The sequence below is a fragment of the Petromyzon marinus genome, chromosome 20 (assembly GCF_048934315.1).
Source record: "Petromyzon marinus isolate PM22_M1 ecotype Great Lakes invasive population chromosome 20, UKy_Petmar_22M1.pri1.0, whole genome shotgun sequence".
Classification (NCBI taxonomy): domain Eukaryota; kingdom Metazoa; phylum Chordata; class Hyperoartia; order Petromyzontiformes; family Petromyzontidae; genus Petromyzon; species Petromyzon marinus.
The window spans coordinates 392,664-418,167 of NC_133686.1; the positions used below are offsets into that span (position 1 = coordinate 392,664).

General features: G+C 50.3%; 1 protein-coding gene across 5 annotated transcripts in view; it reads right to left on the reverse strand.

The window, feature by feature from the left end:
* Positions 1-884: 884 nt before the first annotated feature.
* The window catches only part of LOC116944278 (genetic suppressor element 1-like), a 61,783-nt gene continuing 37,163 nt past the window's right edge, over positions 885-25,504 (reverse strand). For 4 of the 5 annotated variants that reach the window (XM_032957821.2, XM_032957822.2, XM_032957823.2 and 1 more), the window contains exons 3-16: positions 20,818-21,026; positions 19,548-19,735; positions 17,470-17,664; positions 15,134-15,325; positions 14,378-14,685; positions 10,050-10,719; positions 8,129-8,727; positions 7,790-7,890; positions 7,370-7,634; positions 6,723-6,803; positions 5,886-6,155; positions 5,493-5,645; positions 4,433-4,536; positions 885-4,046 (exon numbers count right to left, since the gene is read on the reverse strand). In XM_032957821.2, coding sequence (XP_032813712.2) covers positions 3,930-4,046; positions 4,433-4,536; positions 5,493-5,645; positions 5,886-6,155; positions 6,723-6,803; positions 7,370-7,634; positions 7,790-7,890; positions 8,129-8,727; positions 10,050-10,719; positions 14,378-14,685; positions 15,134-15,325; positions 17,470-17,664; positions 19,548-19,735; positions 20,818-21,026 — 3,452 coding nt within the window. In that variant the 3' untranslated portion in view covers positions 885-3,929. Of the gene's footprint in view, positions 4,047-4,432; positions 4,537-5,492; positions 5,646-5,885; positions 6,156-6,722; positions 6,804-7,369; positions 7,635-7,789; positions 7,891-8,128; positions 8,728-10,049; positions 10,720-14,377; positions 14,686-15,133; positions 15,326-17,469; positions 17,665-19,547; positions 19,736-19,851; positions 21,027-25,504 lie in introns of those variants that run through there. The other variant, XM_032957824.2, reaches the window with a different exon arrangement.

Consider the following 25,504-nt stretch of genomic DNA (forward strand, 5'->3'; position numbering starts at 1 on the left):
ACTTTACCAAAAGAACCAAAGATTATTAATTCTTGCAGTCACGAAAGCTTTAAGTAAAAAAAAGATAGTCACAGAGACAAACAAAGAAATGGAGACACATTTGACAAAGATACACGGGAACAGATAGAGAGGCATGACAAATTTGGGCACAGAGCTACAACAGTGTTCAATTTATGACAAACACGGAGCCACACAAAGGCAAGGAGAGGGAGAGATACTTGAAGACGGGCACACAGATCAGGAGCATGGTAAAGATACGCAAAGTTAAAAAGGAGCGACGGAACCTTTAGACAACCTATGTGCCGAACACTTGATATTTAAAACATATTTTAAGAGATAAATAAAATGGAATTGAACATGCCAGAGCTGAAGTGTAGGCTGCACTGCCTATGCAATCCACATTGTGCTCATTCAATTGCAGACTGCGGGGCTCCCGTAATGACCCAATTTAAATTTGCCCCCAACACAATAAGAGACTCCTCGAGACTATATCACGCACAAAGCCCAGGAGCAAAGTACAAGAATGGTCCTGGCCACAGGCCGTCTTGTGCCTTTAACAGCTGGCACCCCTGTGGTGCTAGAGGGCACAGAAATCCCACCATCTCCACTTAACAGCGTTTACAAGAGACGTTAAATCAGACACGTCCAGGGAAAGCGCCTGTTTCATCACGACACCACGGGGACGATGCAAATTAAGGCTCACGCCCCAGCACATCTGCAGTCCAAAGCACGTGTGGGTGCCTGCAGGAGTAGCAGGTATGACTCCAGGATGGCATGGATGGAGTTACAAGTGCCAAGCAATGTGCAAGTGTGAAAGGATTTCCTGCAAGCAAGATTTCAAATGATAATTAGCGGGCTTCAAAAACAACAGCACGTTCACGTGGTCAAGTTTCATGAAATTTTATTTCAAAATACACCAATAGAGGGAGGGTATGAGTATATACCAACGCCAATATTTAACAGCAGATAAAAAAGTGGATCATTAAAATCACAACATTGACCTCTGGCCCAGTGTACCGTACCATGTACCGTACAGTGTAATATACAGTGTTCCGTATGGTGTGCCACAGTGTACTGTGGGAGTACCCTTGCGTACCACCGCATACCATACGGTGTCCCATACGGTGTACCATACAGTGTACCAATACAAAGCAACACTGCACCCTGAAATACACTATAAGCTTTAGTCATATCTTTGTTAATGCAAATTCCGAAGCAAAGGTTTTGGCAGAAGTATTAGCAAAATAAAATAACCCAGGTCAAGGATTGGATCCGACCCAAGGTGTGCTGGTGTCATTTCAGACACCCTGCTACAAACGGAAAACCTGGGAAAAATTGATCTTTCAACAAACACAGAGGAAACACAAGTAGGCAAACGTTAAGTTAAAATACGAAACACACGTTTAGCAAGTGCCACGCTACCACAGAGGCCACGGCTGTATATACCTAGAGCCACATGCAGTATTTATGAAATACTCATGAATGAGTAGAGCACCCACACAGGGCAGTGCCGCGTTCAAAACGCACCGCTGCTGCTTTTGGCGAACGCACTGCATTCAGGCCTTGCCAACTCTTGCGCAGGGGCTGCCCAGGGGCAGCGACGCAAATTCGCAACTCATTACCCTGTGTGGCCCTTTGCCGCACACCACCACGGGCTCTGCATGCCCCCTGGGGCAAGCCAGCCGGCAGAAGCCATCCAAACAGAACGCAGAGCAAGGCCGGCACCATCTGCTGCAGGTGCTGTACTCTCTCCATACACAACGACTAGACCAGGATCCCCGCGCGCATGGCTTGTTTGGGATTTGAACTAAAATGTACTTTTCTCTTTGTTATAAAAAAAAACTCCCAAGGCTGTTTTTTTGTAAATCCTGCATACAATCATGGCAAATAGCTTTGCTGACAGCTTTAAAAAACATGTTCGATTTGAAGCTGGAAGTGCAAACGTCACACCAATGTATACGCGAACCAGCAGTTGCCGCTGGGGGCCATGGAGACTTCCAAACTCGGCTCCATATTCTTCCCAAAAATAAACAAAAACCCACGGCTTCTCTCTTCACACGTTCCTCAGTTGCAAACGCCTCCACTCGAATGTTTTAATCGACTGAAGGTGTTCTTCAAGAAGGTAGCCCAGCATTGGAGAGATGGCCATCTGTAAGAATTTGTTACAACGGTGTGGCCAGCCTGGGCACATGCATGCAGCAGGCCACTTGAGGAGTTGACACGCACACACACACACCTGCACCTGCATATATAGCATTGTACACTGCGCACATATACTTTGTTAATATAGTCTTTCCTTATATATTTTATTCAATAAAGTGGTCTTTTAAAAACGATACTTTATTAAATGCTAACCGGCCAATGGAAATTAGACTGTTGATAATATATAATTTGATAAAACATACTTTAATACATGTTGGTAATTTTTTAATAAATTAAAGAAACCAAATGGTTACTGCATTTCAAATGCATTGATTTAATCATTTAATTGTTTTATCGTCCAACTCAAAAAGGTGCAATGACAAAACACAAAGCTGCACTTTAAAAATGTTAAATTCGGTGTGAAAAACACCTAAAATAATGCACTATCTGAAATAAAACGTCATTGGGAAATGGCCTGAACGGAGCTGTGAATGTGAAATTAAATGCACACTCACAAGAGTGCATTTCCAGGGCAAGAAGTAATGTTCTGTATGGATCAATAGCCCAGTACGACATCTTTAATAAATAACTGACAAGGATGTTGTGTCCCGATGAGGGGGTTTGTGATATTTATTTTTGTATTTGCATGGACCTGCTTGTCAGTGAACTCTTGCAATTGTTACTCACTGCACCAGCGACACCAACCAGTGTTTCACTGGGGGGCAGTAGCGTCCACTTGACACCAATTTACTGGCGGAAATAAAAACCAACAGCTGTGTGGTTACACCAGGGTTTCAAGTCAGCTGGGTCTGTCCGGATAGGTGATCCAAAAAATGTCCGCACTCGGCAGACCACCTAATTTAGGCCTAGTCCCACTGTCTGCCATCCTATCTCTAGGCTGACTCAAGTCTACCAATGACCTGGAAAACATTCAATACGAAATTAAGCTATGTTTAAGGTTTTATGATGCTTGATAAATGCTTGATAAGTAAAAGAGGATAAGTGATGGTGTGGAGACTCGTGAAGCAAATGCGACTGGCCAACTTGCACATTGCGTCACGCTCACAAGGGTCCTCATGAACCCACAGCTGCCCGCGTAATAAATATAAGGTGTACAAGGAATGCGTCAACCCAACGGCATCTGCTCCCTAAAACACAAATCACAGCTAAGCTGTTTTCACTTGATTCATTCCATTGCAATGTAACATAACATGTTTTAGACATTTATAAAAAATGTTGAGCGAAGACCGTTCACTTTAAAGTTTGTGAAAATCCAACACACGACGACACTTCCTGGTTTAACGTGCTTGTTCCATCAAAAAAGACCAACTCATTAAGTACAGTACAACACCACGCACGGCTCTCTCCTGCTCCAATCATGAACCTACTTCCTCAAGGCAATATTTAAGTGCAATTATCAGGTATCACAAAGGTCAAACCCTCGGCTCCTTGGGTCCTCGATTACCAGCACTCCTAATGGAGCGGAAGTGAGTTTCCTCCGGGCTCCTTCACGTCAGGTCCCACGTGGTTGAGCGGTGATTGGCAGGGCCAGTGAGGGGCGCTCGGCCCAAAGTTTTCGCCCCTCAGTGGCAGCGAAACACGGCGGTGGCAAGACGACAACAACCGTCCTGAAATCGTCTCCAGAGGTCGCCACTGGGTCCTTCAAGCACCACAAAGCCATGGCGCGGCTGTCGAAATAATTCACCCGCAGGCAACTCTGAGCCAACGGATGCATGTTTACGAGAGCGCCGTGCCCTTTGGGAGGTACAGGGAGCGAGCTGCCACTTTCACCTCGAGTGGGGGTGCGCGGGGTTGGGTAGGACAAGGCACTGCGCCAGACCGTCGGCGGCCGTCTCGCAAGCCTGGCGGTCCCTCTCCAGATCCATCAGGAGGCCCATCAGCTCCTGCCAACAGTCATCACCACAACCACCGTCATCAACACACCACGTGCTACGCAGCAGCAATTTCACACCAGAGGGATTCCACGCGGCTCAGAACCAGGGCACCTGACTCCTATGATCATCCACCAAAGAGACATCCTGCTGTTGTAATTGCAGGAAATGCTCAAAATTCAGAAAAATTACATGTTTATGTTCCATAGAATATTCAGGTGACAGATCCACTGGGCTTTGTTTGACCCAAACAAGCCTGTGCTCACAAACACGATGTTCTGCTGCGGCACTCTGCTTTCAAAGATAATGTGGGCGGGTTGATGGTGAAGGTGAAAGGGACGGTAAGGGGTAGACGTGAAGTGGTGGCCGGGTGCGTGGGCAGTGCCTGCTGGCCGTACCGTTCTGCGCGCACTCAGCCGGTCATACTCCGCCTTCATCTCCGCGTGTCGGGAGCTCAGCCGACTGCAACTCTTGTGCAGGAACTGCTCCTCTGAGCTTCGCTCTGCACGGGCAATGACACGACGCACAGCGGTCACACGCGCGCTACGCCCAGCCTCGAATGATGTCACGGGATCTTTAACACCCACAATGTAGCAGACAGTGCACAGTACATTTGGTTAATACACTCCGAGTATTAAACGAGGGCGGCCACTCGGCTAAAACCACCAACCTCTGTCACAAGCGGCAAATGCGCTACTGTTCGGTCATGTCACCACAACAGGGCATTTGTCTCTTGCCCAAAACTTCAGAGGGGCCCCCAATTTGAATTTAATTTTCAATGTTTTTAAATTTGTTGGAGAGATTAACTGTTTATTCGTGCTACTGCTTACATTTTCGTGGTTGTGTTGTGTAGCTCTCTGATATGTGTTCGGGTTGCATCGTGTGTTGCTCAGCATTCAGTTCCTGAAAAAGCTCCCAGTACATGAAGAGAAACGTCGGACATCATGCTGAACAGCCAGAGTACAACCCGAACAGCACACCAGGGAGCTGTAGCATCTATTCATCTTATTGTTTTAATACAAAAACAATATAAGCAATGTTCTCTGACCTGACACAAGACTGCATTGGTGTGTGCCCCAAGAGCGAGCACTGGGGACTGTATGTTTGCCTCTGTGTCTCTGTACACATGAGGGGGGGTTGGAAGGAAATGACCAAGAAAAGGGGGAGGGGGAGTCTTTCTTGCTCTGGTGTCCTGGGGGCGAAGATACCTAAATCCAGCCCTGAAACTCAGCCATGCCTATGTCCATGTCCGATGTATCAGCATAGGTGAGCAACCTCTTTGCATGACTCAATGCCAAGCGATCGTCTGCAAGTTCTGGAGCGTCGTCCAAACCGTACAACGGCATCCAGGCCTCTGGCCTGCATATCGTTGTGCTGCCCCTGAGCAAGGGTGAGACCGAGGAGGGAGCCACGTGTGCCGCCTCCCTCGCCGTGGCTGCCGTTGGTGCGGCACCGTACCTGCGAGGAACTGCTGGTATCCCTCGAGGACGGCAGCAATTCCCTGCCATGCACGCGACTGCCGCCCGGGCTCGCTCTCGCTGTCCGAGCTGACCTCGGCCCGGTGCTGCTGCCCCCGTGCGCTCTCCAGGCACGTCGGTCCATCCGGCGCCCCTGTAAAAGGCATCCAAAGTGTTTTTAGAATCCGTCTCGCGGCGAACGCTCTTTCCCCCCTTAAAAATGTAGAGGCTGTCATGCCTCCCTCGTGCAACTGCTGGCGGAAGGGCCTCCACTAGAGGAAGCACCAGAGGGAGCTCAGCATGTCAAAACAAATGCTGCTGCTGCTGCTGGATAATATTAGTCTGTTTGTACATCGAGGGACAGAGCGCAAGTTCTCCACATATTTACTCTTACCTTCCTTGAGCAGCGAGGCTGTCTGCGTGGAGTGCAGCACAGACTGGTGGAACTCCTGTGCAAATCGCCCGGCCTCCACCGCATCCCATCGCTCCGCTCCGTTCACGGCACCCCCCGTGGGTCCTCCGCGCGTGGGGTTGTCCTGCGGCCGCTCCGCCAGCACGCTCAGGTTCTCAGGGGTGGGGGGCCCTGGCACCCCGGCAGCCTGGTCGGGCTGCGGCTGGGTCCCTGCTTTAGCAGCACCCTCGCTGGTTTCCTTAAGCGCGTCATCTGCGCTCGGCAGAAACAGGAGCGGGTTCAGGGCTCTGGTTTTTGCCTCTCGCCGAGAGGGCAGGCTGCGTGCACGGTGCACCCTACGAGAGTGCCGCTGCTCGCTCGCCCGCCCGCCCGCTTGCCCCCTTGGCTGGCAGAAGCAACCTTTGATCACAACAGAATGAGCGACACCGGCTCAGAAGTTTTAAGTTGGCACTTCTCAGAACCTGGTTCGGAAGCCAAGCTGCCGCCTGTGATTAAACCGCATTCTCAAATCAAGTGAGTTTATGGTCTCAGCCTGGTCACTAATGACTGCACAAAAAAGCCATCACATTACATTTGATTATACTGAATTTATCTGAATCCCAGCTCTGAGAATTTAACATATCAGCTTGAGTGCCACGTGACAAACATCACTCTTAGTGGCAGAGTTGAAGGAAAGGTGACACCGTTTACTCTGTGGACCACAGGTCGCGCTCTAAGGGAGAGATCCGAATGGATACTTCGTCTCTCGACATTCTTCCGAGAGCACATTCGGGATAAAGACCAAAAAATAATTAAGAGGCGCTGATGGTGCTCGCTCACCCAGGGCCATGGGGACAGCCGGAGCAGCTGCCAGAATCTTTTGCTTCAGGGCTTGGATGAGCTGAATCGTGTGCTCAATCTCTGCAAGTGCACACATAGGACCGTTTACATTGTGGAAATCGAGCGAGCCCACACTACGGCTATTCGCAAGGTGCGGCAATCCAGCATTGGCGCAGCGGGTCACACCTTCAGCAGGGGAATGGCGCAGTGCACTGCGGGCCAGCAAGATATCTGCTCGTCAAAGCCGAATTAGCACAGGGGGGGGGGTGCTTTAGAGGTTGCGCCCTGAGCCTCTAATTTTGAGGCCCCCACCCCCTCTCAAAAAATATCAACTTCATAATATTTGAAATGCCATACTGGAGCACTGCGCTAAATCCTAGAGATAATTTGGTAATTAAAATAATTGCATATTATTGCCAGTTACGTGCCAAAATGAAAATAGTTTTGGTTGTTTTAACTTTGATTTAGCTCTACAAGTTATAACGAGAACTGAAATAACCAAGGTAAATAACAGAGGAGTATTTGCATTCATCGGCCACGGGTGCTGGTGAAATTGTAAAGAGAGGCATTTGAAGTGTAACAGCCTTGGGTCACCGTCAATCTTAATCTAGTCCTGCCCCTCGTGCGGGTAACCACACCACACTCACCCTCCAGCTTCTCCGGGCTCAGGTACACGAGCCCAAAGAGCGACAAGAAGTGCTTCTTGTCCTCCAGGTCGGGCGCGTCGCTGGGCAGGGGCTGGGAGGGGCGGGGCCGCACGGGCAGGGAGATGAGGGGAGGAGGCGAAGGCCGTGGTCGAGGGGGAGGGTGGTGGTGTCGGTGGTGCAGGGATGACAAGAGGACCCCACGCCGTTCCCTCGCGCTCCGCTCCCTTGCTTCCAGCGGCTCCCCGGCCTTCTCCTCTACCTCCGACTGGACCAAGCGCGGGTTCCGCACGGGATGCACACCGGGCCAATGGGAGCACGACAGAGGGTCCCCCATTAGACACCAAAGCACACAATGCCCCGGTGTTTTGAGCGACCCTTGCCCCTTGACAAGCAATGTCAGGTGCAGGTTTCCACTCGTACCTTGGCCGGAGCATCTCCCTTCAGGGCGGGTGGTGGGAACAGTTTGTGAATGGACTGCCCGTTACTCGAGAGGTCCGGGAGGGCGCCCGTCTGGTGGCAGCCTGGACGGGAGAGGCGGCAGTTCAGTACTCGATACAAATCACCGGCCAAGCATAGCCACGTGCAGACAGAAACACACACGTGGCTTAACACAGCGTTGCACGGCCATTAAATTTGTAAGACCATTAATAAGGACATGGCGTGCAATGGCATCTGAATGTGTGTGGATCACTGTGATTTTGACATGTTTAAATAAAGATTCCGATTCAGATTCTGTTTATGTAAGGGACCAGCACGCACCGTTAATGCGACACTCCTTGGGTTTGCGTTCGTTGGTGTCGGCCTGGCTGATAAGTGGTCTCACGGGCGGCAGAGGAGGAGGGAGGGGTGGCGCTCCCTCGTCTGGGCCCAGTCGCGTCAGCTCAGGGGTCAATGGTTCCTGCTCCTTCAACCCGGGGTTCCCGGTGGCACTACCAGCGGCGGTAATGCCACTGCCGCGTTTTCTGGCAATGCTCAGGTCGGCAACCTGTCCCCCCATGGTGAAGTCCAGCTTGGCGGGGTCCCTGTGCCCCCACTCGCGGTAGCTGCTCGTGCAGTTGAGCGACTCCCGGTAGCGGTGCTCGTCGGGTCGTGCGTGCCCGTCCATGCCGGCCGCGCCACCCGCCCTGTGCTCCGGCGTCGGCCGCGACTTCTCCCCATTGGAGCGAGTGGGCGGTGGCGGTGGCGGCGGTGGCGCCGCGGGCTGGTGATGCGCGCTAGGAGGCGTAGGAAGGCCCGAGAGCCACGGTACCGTGTGGAGAAGCGGGGAGTCGCGAGGGGCATGCTTGGGCGAGATGAGAGGGGGCGGCGCCCCTAGACCAGAGGAACACGAACTTGCAGGGTGGAGCCTCGCGTCGGGCCTGGCACAGACACACGGCCTCGCTATGCCCACCGCTCGACGTGCCCGCCACGCAGAGTAGCGCTCGTGACCTGCCTACCACTCAGGAACACGATCAACTTCCCAAATACTGTACATTCACCTCCCAAAGAATCTGAGCCAACTGTTCTTTGATGAGGGAGATCCTCTGCCTTCAGTAGCATTTGCCCATCATTATCATCACTATTAGCGAATGTTTATCTACTGCCGGATTAAGGCCTGCCAAACCTGTTCCCACCAGGAATACGATACACAAATTTTATAAAATAATATGTACAGCCCTTTGTTAATCGACTGCTGGTAGGTCTTCCCAAGCATTGAGAGCCATGGGCATTACTTTAATATACTTGACCATGCTGGCCAACGCGGGTCTGTGAAGGAAGAGGCCTAGAACAAATTCTGAGATGTGACCTGGAATCGAACTCAGGTGGCCAGGTTTATAGTGCAGCTCATAGTGCAGTGTGTCACCACTCCACCCCCATTTAGAATAACACACAACCTAAAACATGCACAGTTGTCATCGCGTAGATACGTAATGGAGCTACGCGTACCAGGCCATTTGACCCATGTATCAAGGTTCATTAATGATATAAAAAACACTCCACAGTGACTTTCAGATGTGTTGTATTGAGGGTCATAAACCACTATGGCAGTTTGCCACAGCGATGTCACTGGAACACGCCTGATAACCACTTTATATTTATAGCTAACGAGGATTTAAACTCACGTTGGCCAGCCTGGGATACACAGCCTTGCTGCTTATCTACAAGATTAGCGCTATTTGTTTATTGGGTTGTGTGTACTTATAAATATTTAAAAATAGGTTGCCATGACATCCTTGCACCTATGGCACAATCATGGCAATGCACCCAATCTCGTTAGCCAAGCAGGTTTAAGCCTGGATATTGCATAGATGGGTGACCACGATCATGCATAACAGGTGTTGTAGGCTGCTACGGGACATTGGCAGCAGAGGGCAGAGTAGCAGTATGGATTGTTATACAGTACTATAGGCCAAAGTCTATGCTCCCCACCTTCACCTATCCACGGCCAGCATGGAGAAGTATAGTCAAATAACCCCTGTGACCTGCACAAAAACACAACAAGACGGAATCCCTCATCTAGCAGCAGTGAATTCGTATATTTGCACTTTTTATGCCATAAGCCTATCCCGGGCAGTGGACCAGATCCACATTGCTTTCCGCCATCGATGATCATTGTTACTGATACGCAAATCAGGGACTAACCCGGGCCCTCATTACCACCCCACCCCCACCACAGTATTGGGTCAGAAGCTAAGCTCACTTGTCTGGGTCCCTGCGTTCGCTGGGCCCCGCGGTGGTGCTGGGCCTGAGCTCGCCGCCCTGCTCACGCTCCCGCTCCCTCTCGCGCTCCCTCTCGCGCTCGCGCTCGCCCGCCTGCAGGAAGATGTGGCTGAGCTCCAGCTGCTGCTGCAGGAGCTGCTGCCGGAACTCAAACACCTGCTGCTGCCGGTCCTCCTTCTCCTGCCGCAGCTGCTGCTGCCGTGCCTGCCACTTCTCCTCTTCAGCCGCCGTGATGGGGGCGCCGGGGGTGCGCAGGCCGCAGGGGCTGATGCCTCCGCCGCCAAACCCAGGGGTCAGCGCCGGCGGCACGGGTGGCACCACCATGGCCGCAGCCGCCCCGGGAGCGGAGGGGGCATGAGGTGCAAACGGACGCGACCACCTCATTTCGTCATCGACGCTTACGGGACCTGAACTCACTCCTGTCCCAGCCGAGGAGCCCATGCCTCTCAGCTGCTGCTGTTGGTGGTGGTGGTGCTGTTGATGGTGCTGCTGCTGGTGGTGGTGTGGCTGCTGGTGCTGGTGGTGCAGTTGGTGGTGAGAGCCCTGAGACTCTGCCACGCTGTTCACGTGGGTGCTGGATCTGGGGCTGAAGAGCCGAGAGCTGGGAGACATTTCTGTCGTTTTTGAGGAATGCAATGAAGTGAAGCTCCCTGATTCAAAACCCAAAACACACAAAGAAAACAGAGCGCCCCACCAATGTAAACCGCTGCTGGAAATCACAGGTACAGACAACATCACAACCACCTACACTTAAGCAACATACCACATTCCTTCTAAGAGAACAGGAGTGTTGAATCTATCTGGTCCGTGACTTCATTTCACACGGCCCACGGGCCAGATGGTGGCTCAAGAACTATATTTATCCATCACTGCAGGTGCCTTTAGCTGCACTAACTGTGCTTTAGAGAGGAATATTTTCGACGTGGTAACACTGATTCTAATTTTAGCACGCCCAATAAAATGTATCACTTCGGTAAAGGTGAACCGTAATCTCTTTTCACGTGACTGTTGGACAATGCTAAGGTGTGTGTTAATGTGGGGCCCACTAAAGGCATTTGAAAGTACAATTTAACTCACAGTACGGAAAGGGTTCCCAATATTGGTGAGTGCTTACACAAGATTCATTGGTCGATGAACATAAAGTTGATTTTAGTCTCCGGTGGGAAAACAGCCTGTTGTCTGTTTATTATGTTATTGTCCACATACTTCCATTATAGTACCTGATAATCTTGCCTATAAATGGCATTGTTTGTCTGTCTCTGTGTGTGTCTGTGTATGTGGCCGAAACTTCCGAAGGATTTGGCTCGCAAACCGTCGGATTTACGTTTACTAAAAGTATCTTAGGTACCACGCATTAAGCCCCGTGCTGAGCCAGCGCTATTCCGATTTCGCGTCCGTCACCTTTAAAGTAGTTTAATGAGCGATTAAGTGCTGTTGTAGGTTATTTAATTATTAGATACCACGTGCTCGACCCTACCAACTCACTCGCATTCGGTGGGGGGGAGGGCCCCTATCAAGTCACACGCGTTCGGTGGGAATTCTCTTTTCGTGTGGACACTGCGTAAGGTAACACACACACAGATTTACAGCGCCCTTCAAACATTTATCACCATGACTGTTTACTCATTACGAATTGCCTTTTATAGGTTAGATTTAATGACAGGGATGAACCAATATTTATGAAGAATAGCCTTTTCCTGTACTCTTGAGGCATAAGCAGCCATGCAATATCACTTAATGCACAGGGGCAAACCAATAAATATACTCATTTACGTCTTCATTCTATCATATTTACACTTGCCCCCTCAGTAGGGGGGTTGACCGGTGACGTTATGTCAATTACGTTTGATTGGTGCGCTTCTGCTCATAGTTACTGGTCGGATAGTTTAATTTTGTATTCGTTGACTTTCATTAATTTTCCGCTCTTGCTCGTGGCAAATGTTTGCACCAAGATGGCGGAACACCCTCGCAGTCTCTCCTAATTACTTATTATACACGCCTGCGTTATGTCTGTGCGAGTCCGTGTGTGTGTGCATCAATGTGTGTGCCAGTCAATGTGTGTGTGACAGTCGCTGTGTTTGTGTACGTCCATGTGTGTGTGTGCGGTGTGTGTTAGTCGATGTGTGTGTTAGACAATGTGTGTGTTTGGATCCATGTGTTTCAGTCGATGTGTGTACGTCGAAATGTGTGTCTGCGTGAGTCCATGTGCGTTTGTAAGTCCATATGTGTGTGTGTGTAGGTCGATGTGTGTGTGTGAGTCGCTGTGTGTCTGTACGTCGATATGTGCGTGTGTAAGTCCATGTGTGATTAGTCGATGTGTGTGTAAGTCCATATGTTTGTGTGTGTGTAATTCCATGTGTGTGTGAGTCTATGTGTGTGTGGGCGTCGATATATGAGTGTGTAAGTCGATGTGTGTGTTTGAGTCGATAAGTCAATGTGTCTGTGTGCGTCTATGTGTGTGTGCGTAAGTCGATGTGTGTGTGTGTGAGAGCCTATGTATGTGTGTGTTTAAGTCGATGTGTGTAAGTCGATGTGTGTGCGTGGATCCATGTGTGTGTATCTTAGTCGATAGTCGATGTGTGTGTGAGTCTATGTATATGTGTGTAAGCCGATGTGTGTGTGTAAGCCGATGTGTGTGCGTGAGTCCATGTGTGTGTGTCTTAGTCGCTATGTGTGTGTAAGTCCATATGTGTGTGTAGGTCGATGTGTGTGTGAGTCTATGTATGTGTGTGTGTGAATCGATGTGTGTGTATGTAAGTCCGTGTGTGTGTATAAGTCGATGTGTGTGTGTGCAAGTCGCTATGTGTGTGCATGATTCGATGTGTGTGTATGTCAGTCGATGTGTGTGTTAGTCAATCTGTGCGCGTGGTATGTGTGTGTAGACAATCGTATTTAACAATGAAGTAAGTAATTTTTACAATAATAATGTGTGTGTCTAAGTCCATGTGTGCATGTGAATCGATGTGCGTGTTTGCGTCGATGTGTCTGTGTAAGTCGATGTGTGTGTATGAGTCGATGTGTGTGTGTCAGTCGATGTGTGTGTGTGTACATACATGTGTGTGTGTGTACAAGTCGATGTGTGTGTGTGTGCGTAAGTAGATGTGTGTGTGCGTGAGTCGATGTGTGTGTGTCAGTCGATGTATGTGCGTGGCTATTTGTGAGTGTGTAAGTCAATTTCTTTGTGTGTGTAGGTCCATGTGTGTGGGTGAGTCGATATGTGTGTGTGTAAGTGAAAATTAAAAAAATTGTGTGTGCGTGTAAATCGATGTGAGTCGATGTGTGTGCAAGTGAAAATAAAATAATAATTGTGAGTGTCATTCGATGTGTGTGAGTCAATGTATGTGTGTGTGTGTAAGTCCATGTGTGTGTGCGAGTCATGTGTTTGTAAGTCGATGTGCGTGTGTGTGGGTCGATGTGTGTGTGTAGGTCGATGTGCGTGTGTGAGTCGCTGTGTGTGTGTGTGTAAGTCGATGTGTTTGTGTGTGTGTACGTCGATGTGTGTGTGTGTAAGTCCATGCATGTGTGTCAGTCTATGTGTGTGTACGTCAATATGTCTATGTGTAAGTGGATATGTGTGTGGCTCTATGTTCGTGTGTGAGTTGATGTGTGTGTGCAAGTCGATGTGTGTGCCTGGGTCCATGTGTGTGTGTAAGTCCGTGTGTGTGTGTTAGTCAATGTGTGTGTAAGTCCATATGTGTGTGTATGTGTAGGTTGATGTGTGTGTGAGTCGATGTATGTGTGTGTGCGAGTCGATGTGTGTGTAGTATAGCGGTTAGCACGCTGCGCTACGAACCTGGCGACCCGGGTTCGATTCCCGCTCACGGCGAACACCCAGTGACGAATATCTGAACCGGTCCTGGGCCTCCCCTAGGTCAAATCAGCCTCAAATGAGTACCTGGTGCGATGTGTAAACATCGCCGTTCGGGAGACAAAGGCGGCCGGGCGTGGTGATGGCCACCTACCCCTTCATGTGCCGTGCCGGCCTTTCTAGGTGCTCGCTAACAGCACTTGCCCCTACAGTCTGTTAAGGCTATATGGGGGATCTTTGTCTTTGTGTGGGTCGATGTGTGTGTGTCTTTTTCGCCCGGGCAACGCCGGGTACTTCCCGCTAGTGTTAATATATATATGACAGTGGCATCATAATGTTCCAAAGTCCCGTCAAGGTGGATGATGTGGACGTCCCCTGGAGGGCCCTGTCCATGACCCATGGATCAATCCACTTGGATGAAACAATTAAGGTCCCACAAGTCATCACAGAGGACCTCCACGCAGAGTGCTCGCTACACATGGAACCCCGGAGGATCTTACCGGATGGTGTGGTGGCGCGCCGTTCTGCCTTTTCCCGGCTGTGCGGCTGCTGCTGTTGCTGCTGCTGCGCTAGCTCCTCTAAGCGCTGGCGCTTCTCCCGTGCCGCTTCTCTCTCCGATTCCCTCTCGGCCTCGCGGTCTCGCTTCCTCCGCTCCCTCTCACGCTCCCTCTCACGCTCCCTATCACGCTCCCTATCACGTTCTCGCTCGCTCTCGCGACGCCGCTCCTGCTCTATGTGCCGCTCGGCCCGCTCGCTCTCCGCTTTCATCTCCCGGTTGCGCTGCCTGACCTCTTCGGCCGAGGCCGACCTGAGAAAATGGAAGCAGTCCGAGTCATTACCGCGCACACCGTCTCTGCTCATGATCTTGGCACATATAAACACAGGACAGTTAAATGAAATACAAACCACAGAATTAGACAACAAAATCAACTGCTATTCACCACAAAGTGGTAGCGATGTTGCCAAGGCATTTGTGCCCAAACTAGGTATACTTTGAGGCCAAGGAAAGTGCCGAAGACTCGCTGGCAGAAAGTCACATGACATGAGGTCACGGGGACATGCTCAACACACACACGCCTATATACAGACATGCACGCACACGCACTGGTAGGAGTGAGGCAGACTGTAACTGCACAAAGCTGTGGACATTTTCAACCATCAGGGAACCAAAAATGGCTGCTGATGACAATGATTCGGTAATGACTAGGCAGACCAGATATTTGCAGCCGCTGGGGCTAGTGTGGGTAGCCGGTTACCGCTCGCTGGTTGCGGTCGTGGTGGCAGTGCCGTGGCGCTCCAGGGGCAGGGCCCCCATGGCCGGAGGGGCGAGGTGGCCTCCGAACGGAAGCTGTAGCGCCGTGGGGTGGAGGGATGAGATGGAGCCGTGGCTGCCTGGGAACGAGTAGAATGGAGGCCGCAGGGCGGAGAGAGACAGGGCATCCTCCATCCTGCAGAAAACAACAGACGCCCAGTTCTAGCTTCTACAGCAGGGGTAGCAAACCTTCTCTTATTGAGAGCCGAACAGGACTTTCAGATACCTTTGGCGGTGTCACATTTAAGACACACACAGCGCAGTCACTTCTGTCACTGCCAGAGGCAGTTTCAGTGACAAAGAATTGACAAAGTGCGACACTAAAATTAGAAACAGTGTTGCTGCCAGGTCGAAAATATTCTCCTCTAGTACCTGGTAAGTGCGGCCAAGATGCTCACAGTGATGGATAAATATCGTTTGCAGGAAGTTTCAGAGTGGTAGGCCTCATGTGGCCACTGGCTGGATACGGCCCATGGGCCATAGGAGGTTGCACCCACAAATTAGCAACGATGATAAGCACGTCACTGCAGCTCCGCTCGGCTGAGCACTGATTAATATTTTACAAGGCACATTTCCACAAAGAGGCAGGATGCAGCACTTGTGTCTGCTCCAGAGAGAAAGTAGAATGCGCCGAAAACGTATTCAATCACTTAATTGATCGGCAACTCATGGGGCGTGGTCCTGAGCCGCGAGAACGCTGCTTAGTGGGCTTGGAGCGTCGTGGCCGCGTTAGTGCCACAATCAGTGCCCAGCGTGGGGCCGCGGGGCCCCAGTATTTAGCGGACAGCTCTGTTCAATTTGATATGACCGGCACTCACAGCCATACTATATCAGCGTGATGGCGCACAGGGGAGCGGCAAACACGCCACCCAGTTCTGTTCTTCAGCTCGACCTGTGCAGAAGGTCAATTTTAATCTGCCAGCCAGGGGACGGCCCACCGGCGCTAATGTGCATTCGTTCAACCTTTCCAGCCCTCCTGCATTAATTCAGGGCCTATTCACAGCCCAAGTGTGTACGTCCGTGTCTTTGTGTGTGGTGAGAGTGGTGGTATAATGGTAAGCACACTGCGCTACGAACCTGGCCACCCCAGTTTAATTTCCAGATACAGAGAAATCAGTGGTGTATATCAGAACTGGTCCTGGACTTCCCCTTGGTCGACTTAACCTTAAATGAGTACCTGGTACGGTGTATAAAAGTCAGCACTGGGGAGACAAAGATGGCCAGGGATGGTGCTGGCCACACTCTCACTTAGTGCGCTGTGTCGACCTTCACTGGTGTTTTCTGACAGCACTTGCCCAATCTGTAAAGGCTATACAGGGATCCTTGTCCCTAGCTTTGTCTAGGTATGTATTTTCACTGGAAGCCACCACCTCCATTTTTATTAGTAAAATGCAAATGCAGTGCTGCGTAGGGAGTGATTACTCATTAATTTCTTAAGCAATCCCGTGGTGAAATTGTCCATGTTGGAATTTGTATTCATGTCAACTTATATTACCGAAATGTACCACAACATTATATTCACAGGAATGACTCCAGAGCCATTGTAGTGAGTACACGCTGCAAAACCCACGCTCTTCTCGGATTTGTAAACGTGCGCTGCAGTGCGAGGCCCGTCCCTTCTGCCGCACGTTCCTTCAGCGGAGTAGCACTGACGCCGACCTGGAGCCATGTGGCTGCCGGGCATAGCGTGCTTAGCGAAAATTGGGGGGCCCCCTCGCTCTCACAGTTCATTGGTTGCAAGCGGAGCTGCCACGCAGAGTTAATTTCATAAACAAAATCAGTGACAGAAACATAAAAAAAAATGTTTAGTCAACGATGACTGCTAAACCACAGCACAAAGCCGAATGACTATGATGGGATGATATTAACGAGTCCGAACAAAGACGCAGACTGAGATAATGACCTTATTAGAGACTGAAATTAATGCCTTCAAAGAGACTGATGGAGTTCAGTTTGGCTGACCACCTGATAATATTTTAGAAAGGAGATATGCTCAATAGCGAAGAGTAGACTACATATTTAACCGCTTTAGTCGACGAGGCTAAGAGCATGACTAAAATAAATCACAAACTGAGACTTAACAAAAATTCCACAGGTCAGCAATAACTCCAGCCTAATATTGCAGTTAAAATGTCAATAAGAGCCGACTACATTATCACTGACGACACGGCATGCACCGCATTACGGCACACGGGCCGCAAGCGAAGCAGGTGGCACACGTGCGGTCTCCACGTCCCCGCATCCCGCGTCCCTGCGTTCCTGCATCCCCGCGTCCCTCACCTGAAGTGCGGCTGGAACGGCTGCTGGGAGAGCAGCGCCGGGTGGTAAAATGCGGCGGCGGCCGCTGTGGTGGATGGGTCCAGCCCGAAGTGCGGCAGGTACGGCAGGCGGAAGTCGCTGCCGGCCAGGAAGGCGCGGTAGTAATCCTCGGCCCGTGCCGTCGGTCCGAGCACCTGCGGTACTGGCCGCTGCACGCTGCACGAAAACCACAGGCGCACGATGCGGTATGGTCACGGTACAGTCAACGCACGCGGCGCCGCCACGCCCACGTGCGGTACAGCTACACCACACACGGTGTATCGCACACCGTACACATATGGTCACGCCACAAAACGTCACAGCCACACGTGCAGACAGCACAACCACATCACTCACAGGACATTTCATGCTCACAATGGATGATTCTTACGACATCAAAGGAGATAAACACTCAGAGTTGTTGCAATTCCTGTGAGCAGGGGAAGGCGTGAGTATGGCAGGGGAAATACAGCACGGAGACCAATGTAACCACCGTGGGATGTAAAAATCAAACGTTATTCCGAGAACAAATGGTTAATGAAGACAGCAGCATGCGGCGCCAATCAGACACAGTTGTGGGGGAGGGGGGGGGGGGACAGCTCAAAACAGGTGTGGTGGGCGCAGGGTGGAGTGGCAGAGGATCCTCTGAGTGTCGAGCTCCGGGATTGGCAGACAGCACACCGAGGTGTGACCGCGGTGTGACAGGCTGCGCACTAGGCTGCCTCTGTCGCTCACACACCCAAAGCCTTCTGAGCTCCCCGTGGGGTCCCCACAATCAGCTGCACTCTAGCTCAAAGGAAATTTCATTAAACATTCTGTGAAAAGTACGGTGTTGAATTTGTAGCACTGCTGTGGGGAGGCTGATGAGACCTGGGAGTAGAGGTGCCAGATGCTGCCAGAAGCTGAGATTCCCCAACCGCAAAGTAAAGCCGCCCCCCCTTAGTGGAGGCGCCAATCGCAGCGACTGCTGGGCAGGGCTCACGGGTCTCCCCCGTGGCACCGGCCGAATGTAAAAGACTGCCAAACATCACCCACCACCATCACGACACAGGCAGAAACTTTTCTTCAGCATCATCCTCATCAGCCACGATAATCCACTGCTGGATGAAGGCCTCCCCAAGCTGTCGCCATCCTTCATGGTACAGCAATCCAACAAACCACTCATCACCTGCAAACGAGCTGATTTCGTCATTCCTTTTCTGTAGTGGACATCCTCTTTGGCATGTTCCCTCATTTTACTACCACTCAATAGCTTTTCTCACCCACTGGCGATCATCCCTTTCTCGCGACGCTGCCTGGCCAGGCCCACTTACTTTTCTTAATGGTCGTGTCTCAATCGTAGCTGCATTGCCATAGCAACAATACTGAATGAAGTGAAAGATGCTCTTCATAAAACATTATAATAGCGAACGTCTCGACAATTTCCCTTCATCGTAATGCTCATACTACATCTTTCAAACATCGCATAGGCACGCAGATGTTTGTCTGCGATCGTTGAGCTGCTCTCTGCGCCTCACATAACGTAACCTAACGAGGAGATAAACCGAGACGATCGCCCCGGGCTGTGCTGCCCCCACGCTCGCATAATTTGTCATTTATTTCCCCCTCATCCATCTCGGAGCCTTCACAGGGCAGCCCCATTCATCTGCGCTCTGCATGTTTACAAGGCCCCGCACCGCCCTCTGCAAGCAGCTTCTGGGAAGCTGGAGTCAGTTCGGAGCAACGATTAGCAGTGGCAGGACTTCGATTTAGGCGAGTTTGTCTGAGTCGGCAAATCAGACAATATTTACGTGCACAACACACCACATCCAGTATAATTCTCGATTTGGCTGGAGCTACTACAAGTCATGTCACATACTCTATATTCTTTGGTTCTTTCAGTAAAGTCACGTAGGTATAAAATAAAATAAATCACGACGTTTGGGGCGCAACACAAGCGTCCATCATCAGGTGGGAAAGTGTGGTCTGCTGCCGAGGCAGACTCTAGTTTACTAGCAACCCGGAAGATATTCCGCGAGGAATTAATCTCCGAGATACTTAGTGAGGAATGAATCAGCCACCTGAGCGAAGCGAGGCGGTGGCCTTGGGCAGCGGCGGCGGCAGCGGCGTCGGCAGCCGAGGGCACAAGGAAGGGGTGGTGCATGGCGGAGACATGGGGGTACATCTGCGGAGAGCCCTTCTCCTGCTTGAGCAGGGCCTCCGTGGAGAGGGGGTGCTCCCTGGCAGAGGAGCGCACCGCCCCGTCCACCTGTCGGCAGCGAGGGCACACCGCGTTCATTAGCAGCGGGGTTGACACCGCGGGGTCCCCCTCTCGGGGCATGCCGTCACTGACCGTGTCTCCTTTAAGAAGAAGAGATAACTCACCTTGTACATGTACATGTACAGCCCGTTTGTCAATCCGCTGTAGGATGAGGGCTCCACCACGTAGTACGGGTCGTGGAGCTGATTTGACCATACCCCATCACACTGGTCAGTGCAAGTTGAAGGCGGGGAGCATAAACGCAGGGGCATGAAAGTACAGCACAACGATGGATCGTGTTGCACTATCCCTTGTTGCCCACCGCGTAGCCCCGCGAGCACGATGGCAACAAATGTCCAGGCATGGTGGTCGCCCTTCCAGGAATGAGATCGGGCACATTCCGGGTGATTTTGTCACAGGTGATAACCAACCTCATTCGATCACCTCTCACTCGTGTGAGCTGGGTAACATACGCGTCCTAAAAACATAACCGTTTATTTTTAACAGCCACTACTTGGTGTCGTCTGCTACAATTCACACATTGTGTTCACACTATATTCCCGATTGTTTCTGTTGGTGACTAGATTGAATCCATCAAGTGTAGCTTATTTTGACTCAAAACCTTATTGTTATAATGATGATAATGTTGTAACACGGGGGTGGGAGCGAGAATGGTTAACTGCATTATGAACCCGGCCACCTGAGTTCAATTCTCCAACAAGCTAACGCCAATGTAGAGTGATATGAACCGGTCCTGGGATCCCGTCCTGTATGCTGAACTGTATGTATGTTGAACTTCTTTCGCACCGTACGTAGCCAACTGTACTAATCGGTGACCAGCGTGGTGAAGTATGACCAAACAGCCCAAATGACCCACATGGTGGGGACAGGCTTTCATCCAGCAATTAACTTACAAAGGGTTTTAATTATTTAAACATAATAATATTCCAGGGCACCTTTCCCTCCACATCAGCCATGGTCAATCCAGCAGTGGATTGACCATGGCTGATGATAATCATTTTGATTAACTAAGCTGTGCCCTTGTGGGAGGGTTAAGGGGATGGTGCCGGGGTCAGGGAGAGCCCACTTGCCTGCCGGCTTTCGCTCCTCCACGCGCCGTTGACGGTCTGTGTGGGCGCGATGGTGACGACCGGCGGGGGTTGGTGGGGAGCCGAGTGTCCCGGTCCAGGCAGGGGTGCGGGGGGGCCCCGCTTGGGTGTGTGGGCGGGAGACGAGTGTCCGTGCCCAGCGCCGGGGGACGCGTCTCGACAGGGCTCGGTCTTCATCGACGACGACGACACTGGGGCAAAGCAGGGCACGCGCAACACTCACTACTGTCCCACTCGCTCACTCACTCAACCTCAATGGCACCACCGGTTAAGTGGTAGCCATGTAACAGCTCCCTTGTGACGCAGCTATCGAGTGTGCAGGTGGTGCAACTGCACCAGGACTCATGGGCCATAAGGGCCTAGGTGCCGGGCCACGAATAGGGGTCCTGCCTTCCGGCCCATGCCAAGCACGCTACGCCACTGCGACTCACAACTCCACTAACAGAAATTTAATACATTGTCTCAATGCAATTATAAAAATAAAAAAAATATTTCGTGCTATCACATACATTCTGTCTTGTTTGTTCTGTCTCGTCTGTTCCAGTAGCCTAAAGGTGGCATTTGCATATAATTTGTATGCAATTTCCATAAATCATAAATAACCTATTCTCAGACTGCACAACTCGATGCACGTATCGTAAGCGTGAAAAATCTGTTTTGCTGGACGAAACGATGCATCTTCACCTACGCAAGGACAATGCCACCGCTGATGCAGTAAGAGCGGTGAGCAGGCCGGTACTGATGGGAATACAGGAGGCACCAAACCAATTTCCCTTGCGCACCACAACCTGTGACGCTCCCGTTAACCGTCGAGCACGTGAGGGGGTGCAACACAGCGACGTCCCCAACCTCACGCCTGTTTCAAACACAACACGACCCCTACAGCACCTCCATTACACATGAAGAATTAGAGGACTGCATGGACAGTGTTAAATAAACACAAATTAAACAAACAAAAATCAATACCTTTGTGATTAGCACCACAGTTTAGTGGATATATATGCATGCATCGGGCTAACATTTCACGGCAATGCAAAGAGAAAGACTTGTGTAAAAGGGTGGCCCTACTAATATTTTCATAAATAGTAGGGCCACCCAACACAGCTAAATAAATGAATTGCCAGAATTCTGGTGATTGCCTGATGATGCTGGTTGTAACGACCAGCGAAGTGTCATACTTGATTGTTATATGTTATGTATTGCTCAACACAGCCTGCCAGTGTGATGAAGCAATAAATACTGTTGCGTTTGCTCATGTAACTGCTTTATTCATTCAGCTGTGTTGGGTGGAGGAGGGTGTAGACACAGCATTGACAAAGTAACCATGCGATCTGACTAAAAACTCAATTACAAATCATAACATTGGTTGCGGCAGCCTATGTACTAAAAATATGAAAAATATAAAAAAAATTATATATTCTTACGGTACAAGGAAGTGTCATTGATGATGGTGGCAAATTTTTATTAGATAAACATTTGTGCCTGCGTTACATACACCTGGCAGCAGTGCTTAACCAAACAAAATTATCTGAAAAGGTGGACGGACCAGTCAGTGTGTTGTTAGTATAGCAGCGGCAGCAAAAAAACAAACATTGAGAACCGAGACATGACACCCGTGGCCTGTGCAACCTTTGCCTATGGCTATATTCTTACGAACAAATATTAGCATCGACACGCTCTACCAGTTATGCTACTGGTATGTAAACATGGTACTTGAAAATAAGTCGAGCACTAGACCGGGGTGACACGATCTCAAGATGTCCGGACCGCCCCTCGTGTCTCACATACATCCATCCGCGACAGAGTTCTCGGCCACACGGAGGAGCCATCCACCGCTGGTGAGGGGGGCTTTAGTTTCACAGCCGGATCCGGGGGCGCGAGCAGGGCGGCCTTGCCGCTAGGGAACGCCTGGCGCTGTGCCCAGTGAGCGCAAGCACTGCCAATACGGGGCCAGTGAACACAGTGCCACTGTGCAGGGACACTTAGCAACACGGAACAACAAGATGGGCCATTTGTTGCTTTTGTGATACTTTCAAATGCGTTCATTCCTTTAGCCGCCCGCAGTCAAATTGTGTTGCTGTTCACCACCCCCATTGACTCATCACTGAACATTGAGGCTTCAGCGATAAATGCACAGCTGAAAAGATTAAAAGACGGTGATTATGGAAATGTACTTAAACAAAAGGAACAGGAAAAGCATATAAATAAATATACTTGAGCACAAACATTTGTTTAAGCTTCCTACTGAGATGTAAGTCCCAGGCTTGAAACAACTGCAGTTTTTAATTCTATTCATGTTAAAATAAAACCCTTAGAAATCCCAAGTGACCCAAAACAACAATAAGGTGACTGAGACCCATCGGCCAAACGCAAGGCAATGCCTGAGCAGCTTCAGCTCCAACACCTGCCCGGGGCATGTGACAAAGACGTGCGGGATGCCCTGGTACACGGCCCCACCAATCCGTGAGGCACAAATCCCGGTGTCAAAACACCGCCATCGGAGATGGCGTAATGAGCCGGGGGCGGCAGATACCCGGGACGCGTAAACTCGAGTCATGGAAACGTGTCCCACCGCACAGCAGTGGTGGGGGCTGCGCTGGGGGCTGGGCTCCTTGCGGAGCGACCTTATTCTCGTTCCGGCCAACGCTCAGTGGACTCTCCCCGCCCTTCGATCGTCATCAAGTGCACAATCGGCTCGTGCGAGAGTTACACGCCGCCCCGAGCGGTGAACCCTGGAGTGGTCGAATCACATGGTCACGATGCTGCGACCTAATACAACGCATGATCGACGAGCGTTTGTCCAAACTGCAAATCAGCAGTCACAGAAGTTGTTTTTCTGCTCAGATCCCTGGGCAGGATTATAACGACAATGGTGACAGGGCAATGGCGTGGTGAGCTGTCGCGGCACGCCCGCCAGACGCCCCCGGTGGTGGCATTCCGAGGAAAACAGTGAACGAGCGAGGCGGGGAGGGGCGGCCCGTGGAAAAACAGCTGGGCCCCACACAGCTCCCTTTGACTAAATCATTGTTATTATTGATCTTAATTATTTATTTTGCCCGAACGGAACGCGCGTGCAAAACACGCTGTGTGCGCTTCAAATTATTTAACGCCAAATGCCAGACTCCGACAGAGCCCTCGTCTCCTCCAGTTCGCTCACATAAACACTGTGCACATCACACGCACGTTCACGACGGTGCACACGGGCTCGGAACACCGCGTTCGGCGCGCCGTGAGATGCGACACATTTGCACAATGGGGTACGGCGTTGCGCCACATGCCGTGAGCCTAATGCCCGCCCTAGGAGGCATAAACCACGACGGTGCTGAATTAAGAAAATCTCTACTAATATAATTAAACAGCAATATTGATCTTGTTTAATCTTCTTTGCTCAAACAAGGGATTTTATTATGATATAACGAGTGTTATTTATGGCCAAGAAATAACTGGTGTCGTTACAGCCACAGCCACAGAGGGCTCCTTTTGCACAACACACACTCCAGATTTTTTATGGCTTGCAAATTGTTGTTCACTAATAATTTATGCCTTCAGCAATGAGATGCACTAATGCATTTGTAATGCATAACGGATGATCAACATCACCAGAAAATAAATAAGATTATGGGTGGAGGAGACGTGCTTAACCTCAGCGAATACAGAACACCACTAGCTGATGGCAATCTCCATCTCCGAGTGACGACAGACATCTCCTGACAACAGCCATCTAATGGCAAGATCCACCTAATGATAACAGACATCTGCTACTGACAAAAGATATCCAATATAGATAGAATACATTTTCTACTTATGAGATATCCCTATTGACTACTGACAAGGCATCTGTAACTGACAACAATTATCTAATAATAAGCAACTACAACAGACAAAAATAAATCTCCTACTGACAACAGGCATCTCCTACTGTCAAGACATCTTCTAGTGATAGCACATTCATGCTCACAAGTGACATGCCAGACTTATAACATACATTTACTGACAGCACATATCTACTATACAATTTTGACTTCCCCTTCAGACAAAATTCTACTGACAAGACATCGCTTACTGACGTCAGATATCTCTTACTAACAAAAGCCACCGTTCTACGGGTAAGACAACTCCCACTCACAGCAGACATCTGCTCGCGGCTGGAGACAGACATCCCCTCCTGACAAGAAACATTCACTTCTGACGAGCGATGCTCATCGCTGCCTGTCGACTGTACGATATGCAGTGGCTGCGAACACAAGCGCCTGTTGTAGGCAGGAGGCCTGAATTTGCACTCAGCGCTGGGCTGGTCCTCGGAGGACGATTACGATGCACAAGCCGAGCGCGGCAATAAATCTCAACCCACTTTTACAGACAAAATGACACTTCCTAGAAACGGATTTCCATACGGTCATTATCTCCACTGCAGAACGCGTCAGCACAAAAGCATTTCACTCTTTCTCTATAGAAAATATCTATGAACGGTTCATTGTACGGCACATTACCTGTTTATCATGCAGTCACATCAGGTGTCATTGGTCATTTGCATTTATTTTGTCATTTCGTCTTTGCACACGCACATATATATTTAAGCAACCGTTTGGCACAGTTTGATTTCTTTAGTAATTTGCCGAGTGCCAGCAGTTGCCCAGGAGCCACTGGCTGGCAGCCGAGCTAGGCCAGG